General features: G+C 41.9%; 2 protein-coding genes across 2 annotated transcripts; one reads left to right on the top strand and one right to left on the bottom strand.

The window, feature by feature from the left end:
- Positions 1 to 1001: 1001 nt before the first annotated feature.
- On the bottom strand, positions 1002 to 13468 carry SASS6 (SAS-6 centriolar assembly protein). Its single transcript, XM_061379033.1, has 17 exons — positions 13354 to 13468; positions 11276 to 11336; positions 9576 to 9655; positions 8610 to 8714; positions 7546 to 7717; positions 6552 to 6629; positions 5834 to 5953; positions 5539 to 5730; positions 5144 to 5338; positions 4674 to 4763; positions 4403 to 4582; positions 3782 to 3863; positions 3227 to 3336; positions 2239 to 2361; positions 1842 to 1930; positions 1296 to 1387; positions 1002 to 1205 (listed from the first exon to the last, which is right to left on the bottom strand). Exons 1-17 carry the CDS (start codon positions 13419 to 13421, stop codon positions 1120 to 1122), a joined length of 1923 nt encoding a protein of 640 aa, XP_061235017.1. The 5' UTR covers positions 13422 to 13468; the 3' UTR covers positions 1002 to 1119.
- TRMT13 (tRNA methyltransferase 13 homolog) lies at positions 13367 to 20168 on the top strand. The gene is made up of 10 exons (XM_061379012.1): positions 13367 to 13646; positions 13990 to 14036; positions 14125 to 14191; positions 14837 to 14899; positions 15040 to 15109; positions 15557 to 15663; positions 16543 to 16710; positions 17006 to 17078; positions 18331 to 18405; positions 19306 to 20168. The coding sequence occupies exons 1-10, from the start codon at positions 13512 to 13514 to the stop codon at positions 19746 to 19748; spliced, it is 1248 nt and encodes a 415-aa protein (XP_061234996.1). The 5' UTR covers positions 13367 to 13511; the 3' UTR covers positions 19749 to 20168.
- The last annotated feature ends 138 nt before the right edge of the window (positions 20169 to 20306 follow it).

Here is a 20306-nt window from a genome sequence, read left to right as displayed (position 1 = left end):
TGCCAAGCCCAGTGACCATCATACATGAACATGGTGCCAATTTAGAAACAAATATACACATTTTGCACTGCAAAACAAACCACTTAAATACACAATCCTCTGGATGCACTTAAATAACTAAGGTAAAAGGTACAAAATATCTTTAACAACAAAAGTACGTAAATAGCCATTAAAAAAAAGGTGTGATTTGCATGTTTACAAGTACTTGCATTCTACACTGAGTAAGAGACAGCACAGAACGAAGCTCGCTCTTACATGAGTTGAGCATTTGAAGCCAGGGAGCAGGACAAGCTGAACAGACTCAGTCCCTCTAAACCTGAGTATCTTAAATGCCTGCAGTCTGACAGTATTAAAGAGCGATTAGTAAAAATCAAGTAGCTTTTAGCTGCTTGTTGTGATGTTCTCCCTGGTTAACTGTTCCCATGCTCACCAGGTATCTTCTATGCACAGTGGATCAGAGCCCCGAGAGCTCAATAGAAAAGTCAGGGTAACCAAAAGTGAGACCTCTGAATTACAATTTTTGACCATCACTGAATTAACTGTCCATCTTCAATATTAATTCCATTATTTGTACGTCTGGATGCAATTCAAATAATTCAAGTAAGTTTTTTAGATTAAAGCAGTCACCCTAAATTATGAGCTTGACCATTATTAACATTGACAACACCACTCAGTTCCCAGCACTTTCCAGTTGCATCATCCTTTCTCTGAAAGGAGTCAAGAGGAACTGGCACAAGAGACCTGGTCTCTCATGGAATGCTGGCGTGTCCAGCTCTCCTGTTACAAAGCCACACTCGTCAGTGCCTATGATACAAAGGTCAGTGCACTCGGGGGGGCTTTGGAAAGGCTACAGGCTCACCAGGCGGACACTTGCACAACCACAGGGACCTGACCGCAGCATTGTTCTCGCCAAGGCTGAGGCTGCTTAAAACTTTATCTTTCCCTTAGGCTCACATATCCTGAGAAGTCATTAGTGTCAGTCAACACAACTTCACAAAGAAAAGAGGTTCAGAGTTACAAAATCATGTCAGTTCACACTGATACTTTACTAATACCTTACTACAGCACATCCAAAAATGCCCCCGGGGTTAAGAAAGGACTCCTACTGTTGGAACCCTGCTATCCAGGAAAATAAGCTGAGGCTGGCGTTGCTGCAGCTTTCGGTGACAGTGTGGCTTTTGGTGGCAAGTAGGTTTTCAGATACTCTGGAGAACAGCAGAAACAAAACACTGGTCATAGAATCAGAACTGTATTACATTTCAAATAAGGTCCTGTTTTACTATTTCCATACATACCTGAGTTGAGTGTATTTTGACTAAGCCCTCGTAAAGGAATGCTGTCATCTTTCTTCTTGAAATACTTTGAATCCAGCCCCAAATTGCCACCACTAGAAAGAAAAAGGCCAATTAAACACACACGTTAACACACTGCTACCTCCAACAGGTGTGAACAAAAACTCATTCAGAATAACCTGAACTTCAGGTAGGACTGCATTCCTCTGAACTTTATCATTTAAAGGTTAAGAACAGTCTAGAACTCATCTCTTGCTGACTTATCACCCAGTACCCTTAGATCTGTCACCAGGAGGGACAATGGCTTTCTGTTCCTTGGGACTCCCTCCTGAAAGCATGGCTCTTCAGCTGATGTCCACCAACCATGCTCAGTGACCCATTCAGGCTGCCACAACTTGAAATACCTAAACATGTTGCTGGTCAAAGGCAGTACTGAACAAGCTTAGTACTGGGAATGTTTTGCTCAGTTCCAGACACACAAATGGCTTTATAAAATCATTTAATAAACAAAAACCCTACAGTCCTAAAAATGCACCCACCAACACTTACTTCTCCTTATTCGCTGGATGACTGGTTGCAGTCACTGTCTGCACATCTGAACATCGATTCATTTTAGGAAGCTGGGTGTTAAGCTGGATCTGCCAGACACAAAAGAGTTGCAGGTGAAAGAGAACCACTCCACTAAGTGTATTCACAGAGAGAACTTTGTAGGGCTCAGTGTTTCTATCCCCCACCTATCCCTTCTGTGCAGCAAAGCATGCAAGAAGGAGCAACCTAAACTCAAGCATTACCCATTGCTAATAGTGATACCATTTGAGACAGGGTTTAAGATGCACTGGGATATACAGTAAATACTTAGGCATTTGGAGAAATATCCAGAACATTAAAGCTTTGCTATTTTATGCCATCAACATTCTGAACCAAACAGAAAAGTTCAAGTGCCTGCCTTTGGTCCTGGAAGTTGGGAACTGATGGTTTTGGTGTGTGCTGGTTCTGAAAAGTTCTGGAAGGCATACAGAGGAGAAATGGGATGACTGATTCCTGAGCTGGGAAAGGACGGTCGTTCATGCTGTAAAAGAAATAGAATACATCCATAAAGGAGGAAAACAATTCCTGAAGTGATTCAAAATTCCAAACTTAATAACTAACACAAAGTTAATGCTTGCCTGAGGCTTCCTGGTGGTAAGAAAACCACTTTTTCTTAATGAAAATGTGTCACTTTAAATACTTAGAGGAACTGAGCACTCTTAGCTAATAACTATAATCTCCTAATAAGCTGTACAATTACACGCCCTGTCACTGATCAATACATTAACTGTATCCAGCTATAACTTAAGAGACCTCTTTGCATGAATATGCCCTTTCACTACTGAGCAAGCAGCTCACCCACTGCTGGGTGACAACAGCCTGTGCACCCGGGGCCAAGGTGAGAACCAATAAGCTGTGGAATTTAACAAAGACAGCAGGATCTTACCCCTTATTTTCATGCTTCTCAGTATCACTACTAATAAGAGTACTCAAAGATTACACTTTCTTTTTCAACCTATGTAAATGTAACTGTTGTGAGGTAGGTAACCTCACAACGCAAAAATGTCACCTTCTCTTTTCTTCCCCTTTCACCCTGTGCATCATCTTATCCAAGGTGATTTCGCATTGTTTGCGTATTCTAATAGATGAGAGCTTAGAAAAGTCTCCCTGAGGGTCAGGGCATTAAGTAGCACCCAACAGGGTGTTATCAAAAAAACAAAAGGCAGAAAAAATCCCCCCAAAAAACAAAGACCAAAACCCCCAGAACCCACCACACACATACACACACACACACAAATACACACTAGGGCCCAAGGAAGATAAAAGCACGGTTTGTTTTTCCCTCTTTTAGGGCCATACATCTAAGGCAACAACTACGTCATTGCCCCGCTCTAGTTGTACCTTACCATGCCATGAGGAGAGATAGCAGTCCTAACACCAGCATGAGCACTTGCAGAAGTCTCCAGCTTCTTTGTCATCTGGATTTCATTCAGCTGTTTGTTTAACCATGTGATTACTGATGAGAGAAGACAAAGGCCAAGCTCGCTTCCTACCTCTTACAAGCTGCTTACAACAGCGAGCAGCCCTTCCTCAAAGAAACAAATGACAGCTCAGAGTGCTCTTTTCCCTCTTTAAGCTCAAGCAGCACTAGAAGCCCCGGTCTCACAAAAAGCCCTTTGGCTCCAGGTTCTTCCAGCCCTACCTGCGTTCCTGTCCCTCCTCTAGCATTAGCCCCACTACACACGCTACCCCAAGCACCAAAGGAAGTTGTGGGCATGCAACAACCCAGAGCTGCATGTAAGCGACCACAGACAGCAGCTTATTTTCCATAAACAACAACAACCTCTCTACAAAACAGCAGCACACAGGTGAGGCACTGTAGCTGCTCCGGTTAACTTGCAGTAGCAGATAGATCCCTACATCATTGTTACAGCAGGAGAAAGGAAACTGCACAGACCTACCATTCTCATTCGTTTTCAGTAACTGCTTACTTTCCTCCAGCTTCTGCATGGTGGTTTCCAGCTGCTCCTGCAGCTTGCAAACCTGCAATATTCCCATAAGAATGACAACACCATTAGGTGCTGCTACAAACTGGAGTTGTTCTAAAGTTAAGGAAGTCCAAGCCCAGTATTTTACAGGAGCAGGATAACTCCTTCCAGGTAAGCCCTATTTTTAGTCAGGGGCAGCCAGAAACCTTTCTGCTCTTCACTTTTTTGTGATTAAACGATGCAAAGACTAATTAGGGGGAATACATTTAATGGAAGGAAAAGTTCACCCTGTTCCTGCCTCCTTCCCCAACTTCCACACAAATGTGCCCTCTAAAGGATGTCAATTCATCCATTGCACTGCTTTGGACTCTTAACACAATCCAGTTCTGTTCTGTACGGGTGGATGGCTCTTCCCCATCAGTTTAAAATGAACAAATTAAAAGCTGATTACACATTTAAATGTCTTAAACTAAAAGAGTACATTCTATTCTATGGGAAGATTTAAGACCTTATTGCTGTAAATAGGTCTAAACCCATCAAACCCAACACCCTACACAGTAACATCTGTAGGAGGGAGGGTTAACGTGTCGGTACCTCCTGCTCTTTCATTCGAAGAGACTGTCCCACCTCCTGCAAGTCCCTCTGCTCTTTTTGAAGTCTCTCTTCCTTTTCTGCCAGGAGCTTTTCCTGCTGAATTGTTACTGTGTTTTTCAATTTTAATTTGCTCATGAGCGTTTTCAGATCTCCCTGTAACTTCTTGATAATTTCATTGGCCTAATGAGAAGAAAAACCATCAGATACTCTCAAGATAAACCCCTGAAACCAAAGAAGACATTTCATAAGGATGATGTTTGCTCAAACAAACCTTAAGCAGTTCAGCTGACAGCGACTTAATGGTTGCCTCTAGTTTTTCAATATGACTGTGTTTTTTCTCCGTGCTCTCCTCCAGAATCACCTTCAAGACAACATTGAAAACATTGTTATAAAGATGGGACAGACATTGATGGCGATTTCAAGGAGCACCTCAGGAATTCTGAGGACTGATCCTTACAAGAAATTCAGTCTTTACTTTTCAATCAAATTTCAGCCAAATTCACCCATCTTTTTGTTCACAAGAACTAGCACTAACTGTACTCCAGTACCACAACACTAACACAGTAGCAACCCTTGTGAAACTGAATCGAGTCTACTTGTTACGCTGTAATTTAGAATCTTTAACTCCATCTGAAAGGTTCCTTGCTGTATTCATAAAAACTGCTCCACTGCTAAGCTATGGAGGCTGCATTTCATGTTCTACAGGGCTTTGGAGGAAATGATTTTGAAACTTGAAGGAACCTTTTGTTCTTGTGTCGCATCCAGTACTTCTTTTGTTCTAATAACCAGCTGATCTTTGTCTTTGATCTCTTGTTCCAGAACAGCAACACGTGTTTGTAGCTGGTTGATGAGTTTCTCTTTTTCATGGCACTCAGCATCCAGAGTAGTGTTCTCCCGACGCAGCGACAGCACCTCCTGCTTTGCTCTTTGACATTCCTAGAGTGTTGGGAAGGAATTTGACCTTTAAAGAAAACCTGCAGTAGTAATTTAAAGACCTATATCGAAAGAGTAATATCACATGGAACGATTATTAGCTGAACAAAATTAACATGCTATATTTTCTATTACATGCACATGCAGGCAGTGTGAATGCTCTAAAACTAGGAAGTTTGGTTATGGGAAATGATAAAGCATACATCTTCTATTCCAGAAAGCTTTGCTTTCAGTTCTCTGACTGTGGAGTCTCCTTTGTATCTCCTTTCTGTTAGATCCTTATTGATGACCTCAAGTTCCGAGAGTCTGTTCTGCAACTGCTGAATACTTTTCTGATGCGCATTTTCCAGTTCCTTTTTCTGTTGTTCATGCTGTTGTTGGTACAGAGCTTGTGCCTGCGAGAAGAAAAGAAACCCAGCAGTTATTCAGTGAAGCTGAAAATAAAGGCAAGAAACTTTCGCATGTACGAATATTGTCAAGTCTTCTCTGTTGCCATACCTGGAGAGCTCTCTCCTTTTCATTTGTCAGCTCCTGGGTGTGTTTGTTTGTTAGAGCTGTAGTATGTGATGTCCACTCGTGTTTCAGTTTGTCAAGTTCCCGGTTTCTCTCTGACAAGTTCTGTTGTTTGACAATGCAAATAGAGTTTTACAAATTTAAGCACTTCAGTTAATACTGAATGATTCTTTACTGTTACTTCTTAAAAAGAGAGACATGGTATTCTTAAGAAAATTCTAGATCTCAGCACCAGATGTCAAAATATCTTCAAACAGGATACCTTAACAGAATTTAAATATCATTCTGTAAGCAGGAAAGTAAGGCACTGAGAAGCTGAAGATCACCTTTCCAACACTGCGGATAAAAGAATCTTTATTCCCAACTGAATTTTCTTCCAACCACTATTTAGGAGTGAAAATGAGTATCTGCTGATGTTCCCTACCCTTACAACACAAAGTGCTCTACTATAGTACATAACGTGCATGTGCATACACAGACAGACCTCTATTTCAAATGAAGTAAAATCCTGGTTTGGTACTCTAAGAAATACATTTTATTCTCCACTTGCACCCTTTGCTTTTTCTGCTCCAGCAGACTGACATTCTTCTTTTCACTCACCCAAAGTCAATTACCATGGGTAGGTAGCAGCTAACCAACCAGCCCACAAGAAGGTACATTTTCTACAAAGTGCAAACAAAGGGAAGGTAAAGCTGTATGTTACCTGTTGAGTGTAGCTCAGCTGCCTGGTAAGGTCCTCTTCAGTTTTTCTAAGCTTTTCCTCCAACATCAGTTTGTCTTCCTATGTACAAAGTGACATCAAGTCAAAACCTTAGCTCCCAAAATACAAGTAGTATTTAGCTTCCATTTCATCAGCACACTCTGCCTAAGCAACAAATACCCATTATATTTGTGGAAAAATCATCTTATTAAATAAACTTCACATTCAGGAAGATTAAAATAAATTTAAAAGGCATTAGATACAAGGTAAAACACCTAATAAACTCTTACCAATTTTCTATAAGGGAATAGTATCTTACCATAAAGTCTTGCTTACAAATGAGTTGCATAAACAACAGATCTAGTGAACTACTGTAAACGTATGGATAGATATGGTTTATTAGATGGCTATAACCATGACAGCCCAGTAACAGAAACAATCCCAGGCTATGAAACTGAACAGACAATAGTCAAACTACGCGAGCATTAACTTCTCTTGCAATAAAACCTAGCAAGCTAGAAGTGCTAGCAAGTGCACCAACATCGCAATTTTAGTCTGCTATTTACAGCTAGCCCTTTGAAGTCCATGAAGCCTCAGAATTACACACACAGGCATGCTTTCCTAAAGTAACTGCACAACAAAGAGCATGAAAGTTTACAGGGTTTTGTTTTTGCTGTTGCTCTGGCAATGAGCACAAGGCTGTGAAGCTGAGACACTGGAGCATTCACCAGCTGCACTCTCCATGCACTGCATGTGTAAAATACCTGATTTCCTGCCAGCTTGGCTGAATACACACGTAGCATTTTCCTTACTAGAGTGACAGCAACAATTTAGATTTAGAACATGCACCCAAATAACTGCATGCAATGACATCTATGAGCTAAAGTAAAACAATAAACCATAACATACAATTTGATAAACACTCCTGAAGTATTAAGACTGACAAAAATGCTCAAGTACATAGAGCAGTGACAGCTATGTCAATCTTTCATTTTACCTTGAGGCATTTCAAACAGCTGGCTAAAAACTTCTTTATTTCTGCATCATTTCCTGGTAGGAATTTGAGAGAGAGGTGGGTAAGGTGTTTAAAAGGGTTTGTCTCCACTACATTTAAAGAGACAGGTGTGTGATCTAGAACAGATGCTGAAGACACTAGCTGCAGCAAAAACCTAGGGAAAAGAGAAATAACCAGGTGTTTAGCACATTTCTTTTCCTGACGCTACCTCCATAGATCCTACAAACTATTTTCAAAAAAATATATTTTTGTATGTACAAGAAAAGACTGTCCAGCTTTTGTTTGAACTATGAAATGTGATCCCTGTGTCATAGTCAATACTACAAACAAGTAGCAACTAAAAGGCTTGCAACTTAGAATAAGAAACATACAAAACTAACCAGTCTATTTGTACAATTTTCAGAACCACGTCTTAAGAGTCCAAAACCAAGTAAGGCCTTTGTAAACAAACTGAAGACGAGAGCAGACTCCTGACTTTCAGGTATCCTACAGCCTAGGAAAATTCATACCCCACATTATATACTTTAGGAAATGGCCTGACTACTAGAGTGGAGCTGTGTGCTTTGCACAAAGCCTCCCTTGATACCCACACAAACAAAAGCATGGGAAAAAGCTGCTATGGGGAGAGCGGAGCTCAGGTTGTCCACCTCACACTTTAATATCTGAACACTGAAATGAAAGACAGACAGAAAATCATCCTTGCCAGAATGCCTTATAAATTTGCCTTCTCCTGTGAAACACAACTCCATGAAATTCAGAGCAGCTCTCTAGCACTAAAGCATTAAAAGGAGCAGGGCCGCACCCTTGCCCATCTGCCAGCTTGGGAAGCTTGCTAGCTCCAGCTCAGGTGGGGAGACTATCACTGGATATCAATCCCACTCCTCCCAAGACTTAAGTTTTGTTGGTAACTACCACCAACTGATGCTCAGACACATCCAGAGAAGGTTCTCTCATTTTATTAACCCTTCTCCAGCAGATCAGCTGACAAGTATTTTAAGGACTCCCAACATACACACAGAGGAACATGGCACTCACTTACGACCTACCGTGGGATATCTTTATTCTGTTCCTGAATGCACTGCTGAAGCAGATCGATAAATTTTTGTGGGAAAGCAGAGAAGTCCACCAGGAGACCCTGCTGGGACTTTAAACTGTAGAAACAGGGTGAGGGGGGGAAAAATTAACAATATGTAGGAGAGTAATTAATTTCCTAGAAAATACTTTATTGATACCAGTGGAAAGAACTAATTCTGATCATGCCAATTAAAGTTCATCAGCAGATTATTTTCAATCCTGAATGCAGAAGAAATATAAACACATCTTCAATAGCAATCAAGAGAGGACATTTTTGTCTTCAAGACTTCAAATAAGTTATTGTGGCACAATAAATGTAGTCCTTTGAGTAGGTGTCTTCCTTACAGCACAGAGTAGATAGGGGCACGTGAAAGAAGCAAAGGACAACGAGGGGAGACTCAACCTTTATCAAGACTTTATCCAAACAACAAAGCAGATCATGCTGGATGCCCAAATCTGATGGCCAAATTCTGAGCAAGTGAAGCAAACTGAGACTCAGCAATGCAGTTAGTATGCAAGAAACCCAGAAGACACAAGCTCAGGTCCGAAAGTCCCTGTCCAGGCAAACAGACTTTCCTCTTGCAAGTACTGCCTGGAATCCTTCACATGCATACAACAGTCTATGTGAAGTAGTTACAATAAACAGAAGATGGAAGTAGGAATATGAACTGCAGTACTGTAGCTATGCAGGGAAGTTAACATCAGGATTCTGTCACTCATCTGGATAAACCAAAGCCAAATCATTTTCCTGTATTTGGCTGTTTCACCGAGTGGCCAAGGAGAACAGTATCACCAAAATACTGACAAAACTTCACAAGAGAAAAATGCCAAAACTGAAATTCTATGATAACCATTCTAAGCTAAAAATATTCCTTCTTTTTTTTTTTTTTTTGTCATTTGGAAATGATTGACACACAAGACATGACAATATCACTTACCTTTGAAAATCTTCCTCCGATATGACAAGGTTATAAAGGAAAAAAGGATCGGTATCATCAGTCAATCGAACAGCTAAATCCTGAAGACAGACATTTAAATATGATTTAAAATACCATAAACCACCCTGTAGGATTGTTTAAACATTGTAACCAATACTGCAAACAATATTTAATGTTTTTACTGTTTAACCACACATTAAGACAGAACTGTGGCAACTCATTCAAAGGTGGAAAACATTAACATTTAACACAACTGCAAATGTTACAGTGGGAAAAACTGAGAAAACTTCCTCACAAAAATAAACCAAGTAAAAAACTTCAACTTTGTGCAGCTTTGAGGCTTCGAAGTTCAATGTGTCTTCAGCATTCTGCAGAAAGAAAACTATGTGCTATTTTTCCTCATCATGAAATAGGACTGGCAGCACTGTAATAGATCACAAACACGTAATTCCCATAACTGGAAGGTTTTCATAGCATACTGCTCCTAAAAGTTTAAGAAACAACCTTCTGAAGAGTTTATGTGCTTGAGTAAGCCCCTATGGAAAACCGTAGCACTATATTTAGACTTAAAAGCAAACTCATTTGTTTGCTGGAGGTGTACACAGTGCTTTGGAAAAGCTGCGTCCTTGGTAAACCTTAGTCTTTTACTGCAAGGCTGGGCTTATGCTGAACACCTGCTACCGCAGGCCCAGGCTCTCTGTAACAAGGCTCAAACCTGTGTGAGGAATGTAATATTCCCAGGACAAGGAAAGAAAGGAAGTAGAAACCTGACGGCTCCTCCAACATAACCAAAGTGTGACCACAGCACACCTACACATACAGATCTGAAACCAGTTTCAGTGATTCAGATGCCAGCAACACTAACAAAACTCTTAATTGGAGGTGGATTTATATGTTCAAGCAGCTTACGTAAAAACTAATGCCAGCCCACTCTAGCCTGACACAGGCTGCACCTTGGTACACAGTCCTTAGCTAAACTGCTTCTTCGCACCTAATATTATCATTGGCACAGTTAGCAGAATCTTACAAAACAACTGCTGTACTCTTTTACAAACAAATCTTTACTCAGTAACACTAAAACTAATGACATCTTAACATCATGGTAGGTGGATGCACAGTTTAAGTGACAAATTAGACATAAACAAAAAAGATTTTTATACATATATAAATAAAAGATATAACCTCCAGCATTAATCTCATTGCTATTTTTCCTGAGAAAGAAGACTTTATTTTACTGCAAATTTAGTACATCCTTTGTACCTCCACTGGATGAATTCCAAACATTCAAAGACTACCACTTATCAATAACAAAACGTTACATCCATCCACAAGTTGGCATTCTGGCTAGTTGAGATTTTTGCAAAGACAACTGCTGCTCCACATTCCTCAGTGTTCAGTACATTCACAGCAAGACTGCTCTCAAGCTCTCACTGGTTTCCTCTGAAGGTCTCCGAATACTTTTAATTTCCAAGTTTACTACAACCCATGAGCTGCCAAACTGAGAGGGCCAAAAGGCTAGAAAACACCTACCATACCAAATCAACTAAATTACTCTAGAAATTACACCTAAAATGAAATAAGGGCAAGTGACAGACATGCTAATATTCTATTTTGTTTTTCCTTTGCCCATTTGTCCTCTTATACAATAAAATTGAGATTAATACCTAGTAAATGACACAAATATAACTAAATTCACAAACCTTTTTATGAACAGGATTAGAAATGGACAGTAGCTCAATATTCACCCGAACATTTAATCTCCTGCATACAAAAAAAAGATGAAGCTTAGTAACAAATCAAGAAAACAATATTCAAACACCACGTGATCATAGCTGTATTACAGGAATCATATAACATTCCAAACCCACAAACTTAGACAGGAATATCACAAAAGTGTCCACTGATGACTACTACTAAGATACCTGAAAGCCCCACAGTTTCAGTAATCATTACAGCTCCTCAGTCAGTTCAGGCTTTTTATTGCTTGTTGTTGGCCAAACTTTAAATAGCAAGGTTTGAAACTTTGTCCAGAAGCTGGAACCTTTGCAAAAGTCTGAAGTTTGTTAACAACTGCTGAAACTTTTGACAACCATTTGTACTGTGCTACCTTGTCTTCACTTACTTCTTGATCCGAGAAGTTACTTGCATTACAGAATATACCCACAGATATCAGCCTTCCTGTGCTCCTAACATGGGAGAGCCAGAGCAGCCCTAACACCTGCACACACAGTCTAATCCAGATAGGACCTACGTTACTGAAATTCACTGCATGCTGAATAGACACTGCACCCCACTTGGAGCACTGTGTGCAGTCCTGGTGTCCTCAACATAAGAAGGACATGGAGCTGCTGGAGCAAGTCCAGAGGAGGACATGAGGATGATGAGGAGCACCTTCTGTACAAAGCCAGGCTGCAAAAACGGGCTGTTTAGCCTGGAGAAGAGAAGCTGCATGGAGGCCTCAGAGCAGCTTCCAGTGTCTGATGGGAGCTCCAAGGATGCTGGAGAGGGACTCTTCATCAGGGACTGTAGTGACAGGACAAGGGGTGATGGGTTCAGACTGAAACAGGGGCAGTTCAGGTTAGGTCTAAGGCAGAAGCTCTTCCCTGTGAGGGTGCTGAGGTGCTGGCACAGGGTGCCCAGAGAAGCTGTGGCTGCCCCATCCCTGGCAGTGTTCAAGGCCAGGCTGGACGCAGGGGCTTGGAGCAACCTGCTCTAGTGTGAGGTGTCCCTGCCCGTGCCAGGGGTTTGGAACTGGATAAGCTTTAAGGTCCTTTCCAAACCAGTCTGTGATTCTAGGATTCCCGTGTTTTCCCAGCCACCACTGCTGAGCCACGCACACGGGTGCAGCCACATCGCCTTATCCCTCGGCACAACCCGATCGGGACAGAGGTGTGGGCTCCCCGGGCCAGTACCGAGGGAGCCGAAACGCTGTCGGAGGCCGCCTGCAGGCTGCGAGGAGGCGGCGGCGTCCTGCTCGCGGGGCAACCGCTGCGGTCTGGGAGACGCGCAAACAGCGGCCCCGCCCGCCGGGCCTCAGAACAGAGAGGGCCTGGGGAGGGAGTCAGCGGGGCTAGAAAAGCCCTTTAAGCTCATCCAGTCCAACCGTTCCCAGCACTGCCAAGGCCACCACTAACCCATGGCACTGAAGCCTCGTCTCCACGGTGTGTGAGCACTTGCAGGGACGGTGACTCCAGCACTACCCTGAGCAGCCTGAGCACCCTCTGGGGAAGGAATTGCTCCTCAGCTCCATCTAAACCTGCCCTGGTGCAGCTTGAGGCCGTTTCCTCTTGTCCCATCCCTTGTTCCTTGGGAGCAGATATCGACCCCACCTTACTACAACGTCCTGTCAGGCTTGTAGAGAACGATAATGCACCTATTTCGAAGCAGAAATCCCGGTCCCCGCGTTACCTGCGAGGGGGCCCTCTTGTTTCTGTACAGCCCCTGTGTGTTTCCTCCCCACCACGGCCCCCTCGCTTCCCTCTCCCCAGGTGAAACACAACAGCAGCCGCTCCAGCTCTCACTACCTCCAGCCGAGCACCGACCAAGTCCCCTTTCCCCTTAAAGCAAAGGGTCCCCATTAACAACCCCAAAGCAAGAAGAACTCAGGCAGCTACCGAACTAAACGCGCGCACGACGCTGCCTCTACCCATCAGCTGTTAGGGCACAGTACAGAAAAAAAGACAGAAAGAGAGAACAAAGCCTGCCGCTCTGCACGCCCTTCTCCTACAGGATGCAGTAAAGTTTCCGCGCAGCGGTGAGGCCACCAAGCCTCCCTCACCTCTCCTCGCAGCCCGGGCACCGCACTTGCACACACACCGGCCGGTTGAACAACCTCTCCGCCGCCATCTTGCGCTCCGAACTTCGCGCGCAGCTCCCGCGGAGGAGGAGCCTCAACATGGAGGGGAGGCAGTGGGCGCGGGGGGCGCTGGGACGGCAATGGCGGCCTCGGAGCCTGGTCGTGGCTGCCCGGTGCCAGGGCGATGTGCCTACTTCGTGGAGAGGAAGAAGCGCTTCTGCAAGATGATCCCGGCTCCTGGGAGGCGGTTTTGCGGGGAGCACGGGCAGCAGGAGGTACCGCGCTGTGCCCCGTCTCCTGCTGGGGAGGGCCGGCTCCTGGCGTGAGGGGAGCCCCGGCGCCACAGTGAGGGGCTGGGGTGGCGTGTCCTCGCGGCGCGGGCAGCAGAGGCAACACCTGGATGGGCTGGGGCGGTCACTCAGCCCGGCAGAAGCGCTGCCATCGCGCTGCAGGTTTATTCTGTTAGGATCCGTTCACACGTTAAATTCCTGTCCCGGTGTCTCTGTCCCGGTCCGAATAAATGCTTTATGAACCTCGGGTGTCCCGCAACAGCTTTTCTGGAACAGGAATACTGAATGCATGCTGAAGTGGCGTCTAAAACCTTTCTTTTGTTACTAGGAGGAAAATGGCAGAAAAAGGATTCCGTGTCCTCTTGATCCAAAACAGTAAGTAAAATAAATGCTTTTTCTATTCTTTGCCAGAGTTCACATGATAAGTGCTATTACTTAATTTTTTCCCCCGTTTGGATTGTAGCACGGTATATGAAGACCAACTACAAAAGCATTTAAAGAAATGTAACTCAAGAGAGAAGCCAAAGCCGGTAAGTGCAGTGTAACTATAGCACTGCTTCCTCTCCACTGAAGACTCTAAACATTACAGCTGTGCAGGGAACTGATTGTGCTAACAGTAGCTGTGAACTGGAGGACAGCAAGCACTGCAGTAAGGGCAGCATGGAACCTGGGTAACTACTTGCTGGGATGGGATTCACATCCTCCACGTGCCCTGTCGCTGTAGTTCAGTACAACTGTTCAGTTCTTGTAGTTCCAAATGAAAAATGCTGAATTAATGTTTCTCTAATGTTCTCCGAGAACAGTCTCTCACAACATTCATTTCAGATGCTTGGTGAGAGGTTCCTCAGAGAGAGATGGATTCTTTATTATCTGCCTTTCTGCCTTACCAGTATTGTACTTTTAGCATCACCTGAGAAGTCTTAAAAGGGTCTTTGGGATCAGTCTAGTAAGCACTGACAGCTTAACTCTTCTCACTGTGTTAAATCTTGTTAAAGTGTGTCAGAACAGTCATTTCTGCTTGGAATTCAGGGGCAGATTATAGGGGAAAAAATACTTGGAATATCTTTTTTTGCAGTGCATTCCTCTTGCTATGTACCTTATGATAAGAAACACTAAAGAACTTAGCTTTTGCTTCCTGGTAATTAACATAATCGGATTTCCTTTCCTTTTTAAAGGTCTATTTTGTTCAAGATATTAATGCAGGTTTAAAAGATGTAGCAGAAATACCAGAAAAACAGGTGAGTACATTTATTAGTTCTAAAGCTCAGTCCCCACAAAACATGTTGTCATTTGTGATATGACTCAAGAGCTAGCAAAAATAAAAAAGGTCTTGTATTTATGGGTGGTGCTTTCTTTTCTTTTTTTTCTCCTTAAAAAGGTACCTCTCTCTTCTCTATCCAAAGAAGAGCTGGAGAACTTGATAATTAAGTTGAAAAAAGCAAGTAATGGTGAGCTTCCTTAATTCTGAAAAAGTTTTACATTTAATTGATTAAATATTTCATTATTAGATTTGTTGCTGGATATCTATGAAAATGTGAGATACTTGGCATTAAGCACATGAAGTCATTATCATCAAGGCACAGACAATCCTCCCATAGCTAAATTTTACTCAGAAGAATAAACTACATTGAGAGAATGCTAGAACACTGATCTTTGTTAGATAGCTGTCCTGGGTTCAGCAGTAGCAGTCATTTTTTTCTGTTCCTTTTATGTTTTTTGTTTCCCATCACATACAGTTAACAACACAACTCTAATAAACATACATGATAGATTTATGCTCCCAACAAACTGTTTTCGTTAGTGCTACAGATTGAATTCGTATCTGAGTATGTTACAAAACCAGAAACTCTTGGAAACTGGAAAACTTTACCTAAAAGCTTTGCATTTGCATGCAGGCCTGGAATTTCACCTTAAGGAACAAATACTGTCCCACCAGGCTTTACAAGAAGCCTTAAATGACCCAAAGAATGGGGAAGCTGCTTTCAAACACTTGAAACAACAGGTATGGACACTGCTTTACTGAGAGCTATAGATACTTTTAAACATGTGGAATTCTGCTGATGTAAATTTGAGTGACTGCATTCATAATGCTGGTCACTCCACATAAAGGAAATCTGGTATACCGTATAACTATGCTCTTCAAATGATAGCATATATATATAACCATGGAATGGCTGCTTTGTTACGTGTTAGTAACAGAAGTTTGTTGGGATACTGAGATGATAAATTGTGTGATGATATTCAGAATTTTTACTTATATATTCTTATTTTACATTAGCTCAATAAATCTGAGCTCCAAAAAGGAAACCATTATGTTTGCTAAGAAGTTTGTAAGAGTTGGTGAGCCCGAGTTTACCTTCTGCATTGTTAGTGTATATTGAACAGCAGGAGTGTTAAGGGACATGGATTGCATACTGCAGCAAAACAAAGGTTAGGAAAGAAGAAGGTTACAAGTGAGAAATGTCCATTTCCCGTACTTTCTTCCCACTCTCTACTTTCCTATGTATATCAAAATGCATAAGTGCAGCAGAGAGCACTCTGTGGGCACAGAGGCTTCCCAGACAATCCCGTCTGGTGCCTGTGTTTTAGATGGCTCCTTCAAGATCAGCAGAGAAGAATATTATGATGTGTACCTGATCCTGAAAATCCATTCCATCTGGGTGGGGTTCTGTGAGCAGTGGAAGAAGGGCAGAGAAATGCTGACTAGTCAGAAATTACAATCCCTTTCCTCTGTACACAAGATCTTTCCCTTAATCCCTCATGGAAAGGAAGACCTGAAAAAGTCTCCTGCAGTTTGGTGAAGTAATCATTTTCTACCAGGCGTTACAATATTCACTGTGTGTATTTGCTTGGTTCATAAATAATATTTTGATGTTTGTAGGCTTCTATTTTAGGTAACATGGAACAATTACATTTACTTGGTCCAGGAAGATGTTTTGTTGAGTTTGGAGCTGGTCGAGGAAAGCTCTCCCATTGGGTTGATGTTGCCTTGCAGAATGTTGAAAATGTTCAGTTTTTGCTTGTGGAAAGGGCAACTACACGATTTAAGGTACGAGAAGATTGTCACACTAGCAGGGTATCATTTTTAAACTGTTTTCATTGAAGCTGTTAGTATTTGCTTTTTAGCTTCAAAACCAAGGTAAAGCCTTTACATTGAAAAAGCTTTGGAAGTGTGATTGCCTACATTCCATACTTTGCCAAAAGCAGACATATTAGGAAGAACTGTGGGTGTATAATGTTGGAAATGTGCAGATGTTGACTTGCCAGGAAAAAAGTCTGGCATTAACAGCTATGATAATGACTAGTGGCCAGCCCTACGAAACAATCTTGTTCTGTTTACACAGGTGGATGGAAAACATCAAAGGAGACATTCTGTATTTGAAAGGCTTCAAGTTGATATTCAACATTTATGTTTAAGTAAGTTCCTTCTTAGCTTGTGTAACTCTGAAATGGTCTTAGTTTTACATTTTGAATACTGGAAGTCGAGTCAATTTGTACATAGTGTGCTTAAATGGACTTGGTTTTGAAGATTATTCTCAGTGGTGGCTTGGAAACAGGTTAGTGCTGTGTGCACAGATACTTAGAATCATAGAATCATAGAATCATAGAATAGTTAGGGTTGGAAAGGACCTCAAGATCTCAAGCTCCAACCCCCCTGCCATGGGCAGGGACACCTCGCTCTAAACCATATTACCCAAGGCCTCATCTAACCTGGCCTTGAACACTGCCAGGGATGGAGCATTCACAACCTCCCTGGGCAACCTATTCCAGTGCCTCACCACCCTAACAGGAAAGAACTTCCTCCTTATAGCCAATCTAAACTTCCCCTGTTTAAGTTTTAACCCATTACCCCTTGTCCTACCACTACAGTCCCTAATGAAGAGTCCCTCCCCAGCACCCCTATAGGCCCCCTTCAGATACTGGAAGGCTGCTATGAGGTCTCCACGCAGCCTTCTATTCTCCAGGATGAACAGCCCCAACTTTCTCAGCCGATCTTCATACAGGAGGTGCTCCAGTCCCCTGAGCATCCTCGTGGCCTCCTCTGGACTTGTTCCAACAGTTCCATGTCCTTTTTATGTTGAGGACACTAGAACTGTACACAATACTCCCAAGTGAGGTCTCACGAGAGCAGAATAGAGGGGCAGGATCACGTCCTTCAAGGTATACTTATATGTCTATTTCTTTAAATGGTGATTTAAAATGTTTTGCTTTTTATACACTTACAGGCCATCATAGGTGAGAAATAAACAAAATGAAGCTTGGTTCAAGCTTGCAGGACTAAATTATTTGTATTAGGTTGCAGAATAAAGTACTGCCTATCATTGAGGTGCTTGTGCATCTCAGTGACAGAATTTGTGGGGTCATCTGTCATCAGGAGATGCATTAGTGCTGTATTTACATTTCATAGGCAGTATAGAAAGGCTAAAATGGCTAAATGTGATTCTCAGCTACAGCATCTAATTCTCTTTGTTTTAGAAAAAGAAACTTTCATTTGGATAGTTTGTATAGACCACTGTATTTTTAGCGGTGTTAAACATCTGTTTCTTTAGTGTACTGAAAATATTTTATCCAGAAAAAAACACTGTCCTAATTATAATAGAAGTTCTGAGATTGTTGTGGATTTTGTGTATGTGTGTTTATTTTCTTGTTTGTTTTTTTTCCCCTCCAGATAAGGTACCTATTTTGGAGAAGAAAAAACTCCCAGTGGTAGGAATTGGGAAGCATTTGTGTGGTGCTGCAACAGGTATGAATTCTCTATGTGTTACCTGCACAAAGTTAGGATACTAGATCTTACAATGTGAATGGACTGAGCTTCCAAACTGTCCTTTTAACCTTTTCTTGCCCTCTAACCTTTTTCTGGTGAATATAGCATTAGCATTCTAAATATATACTGACTTCAGTGGAATAGTAAATTGATAATAGATGCAAGGCTACTTTAGAAACAAGTAAAACCTGCCTTGTTTTTTATAGAGCAGAACAAAGAACAGTGAGTGGTGACATGGGTCATACATTTTTGAAAGTATCTTTTTAACACTGTTGCCTCTACTCTGAAATATCTTTCTTTCTAAATCTGTATTGCCTGTCTGAACGTGGATCCCAAGCAAGCATATGAGAAGACTTTGTTTCTGTCCTGATAATTAAACTAAATACAATGTTTCTAATGTTTTATGCATACTAAGTAGAGAAAAACATCACAGATAATGACATTTACATAGGCACTGTTACAGAGATGACAGTCAGGCATTTAAGAAGTGCCTGTGCATATTAAATAGGTTGTGCCCTAGATAGCAAACTTTTAGAGCAAATAATTGCATGTTTTACAGGAGATCCTCCCACAATACGCCACTTTGTTAACCAAAGTAATTTAAATCCACATGCATAGCACATATATTCAAGACAAAAGGCCCTTAGTAGCTCCAGAGGTTTCACAGTATTAATTTAGCATTTAGGGGTTTCATGTTTTCAAAGCATGCTTGCAATTTTTATTTATCTTTCAAATTGCTTTTTGGCTTAGTTTGTATACTTTTGTTCTCTGTGGCAAGTACATTCTCAACCAGGATGCAGGCTATATAAATAATGTCATGGCATTCATTGCTACTTTTTTTTTGGGGGGGGGGGGGGGGATATATCTGTTTTTTCCCAGATCTTGCTTTGAGATGCCTGGTTGAAAGTTACACAACTCGCTGTGATGCAGAAAATGAAGAGCCTGCACCAAAACGCTCTAGGACTGATCACACAGAGGTGGCTTCCAACAATTCTGCTGATAATGAAAGCAGTGAAGCTGACTGTAAGCCTGTAGCTGGAATTGTTATTGCTCTGTGTTGCCATCACAAGTGTGACTGGACACATTATGTAGGCAGAGAGTTCTTTAAATCAGTAGGACTCGGACCAGTAGAATTTCACTATTTTCAGAGAATGAGTAGCTGGGCCACCTGTGGCATGCGAGAAACCACAAAGCAAGCCTCTGCAAGTGAAGAAAGTGAAGAGCAAACTAACGACGCAGAAGAACATGAGCAGACATTCAGCAAGATAGAGAGTGGTCCTGATACTTTACAGGGGTATGGAAATCATTTTCTAGCAAATTGACTCCTGTAGAAAATGAACATTGTGTGTAGTGATACGTGAAACCCTTTGGGGCCTTCAAAATGCCTCATTTTACAGAAACTTTTTCATTGATAGAAATACTCTACTTTAAAAATATCATTTTCATGGACATACTTTTCAAAATCTTTCAAGTCACTCTTGCCTGAACTGAACTTCTAGTGATTTAAATAGCTTTTTCTAAGCTTACCTATTGATGTTAATTAACAGCGCTATTCTTCTGACACCCATTATTGTTCTTTTCCTCCTTTTTATGAAACCAGGATACTTACAGTTGAAGAACGAAAGGAGATAGGCTGCCTCTGTAAACGGCTTATTGATCATGGACGGATTGAGTATTTACAACAACGAGGATACAAGGCTGTGCTGCAGTATTACATAGAGTCGGCCGTGTCCTTGGAGAATGTCCTGTTGACAGCTGTCCCAAGTCCATCTTTGATACCAGAGCCAACTACATGACAGAACATAGGTTACTTACCTGGATTTTTACAAAGCTAATTCATTGCTTAAAAAAAAAAAAGAGAGAAAGGTTTTAATCTTTCC

This window comes from Neopsephotus bourkii, unplaced genomic scaffold (assembly GCF_033783945.1).
Source record: "Neopsephotus bourkii isolate Nb327-2 ecotype Australia unplaced genomic scaffold, CSIRO-AGI_Nbou_v1 NB_1768, whole genome shotgun sequence".
In the NCBI taxonomy this organism is placed as follows: Eukaryota; Metazoa; Chordata; class Aves; order Psittaciformes; family Psittacidae; genus Neopsephotus; species Neopsephotus bourkii.
This window is presented reverse-complemented; position numbering and strand designations above follow the sequence as displayed.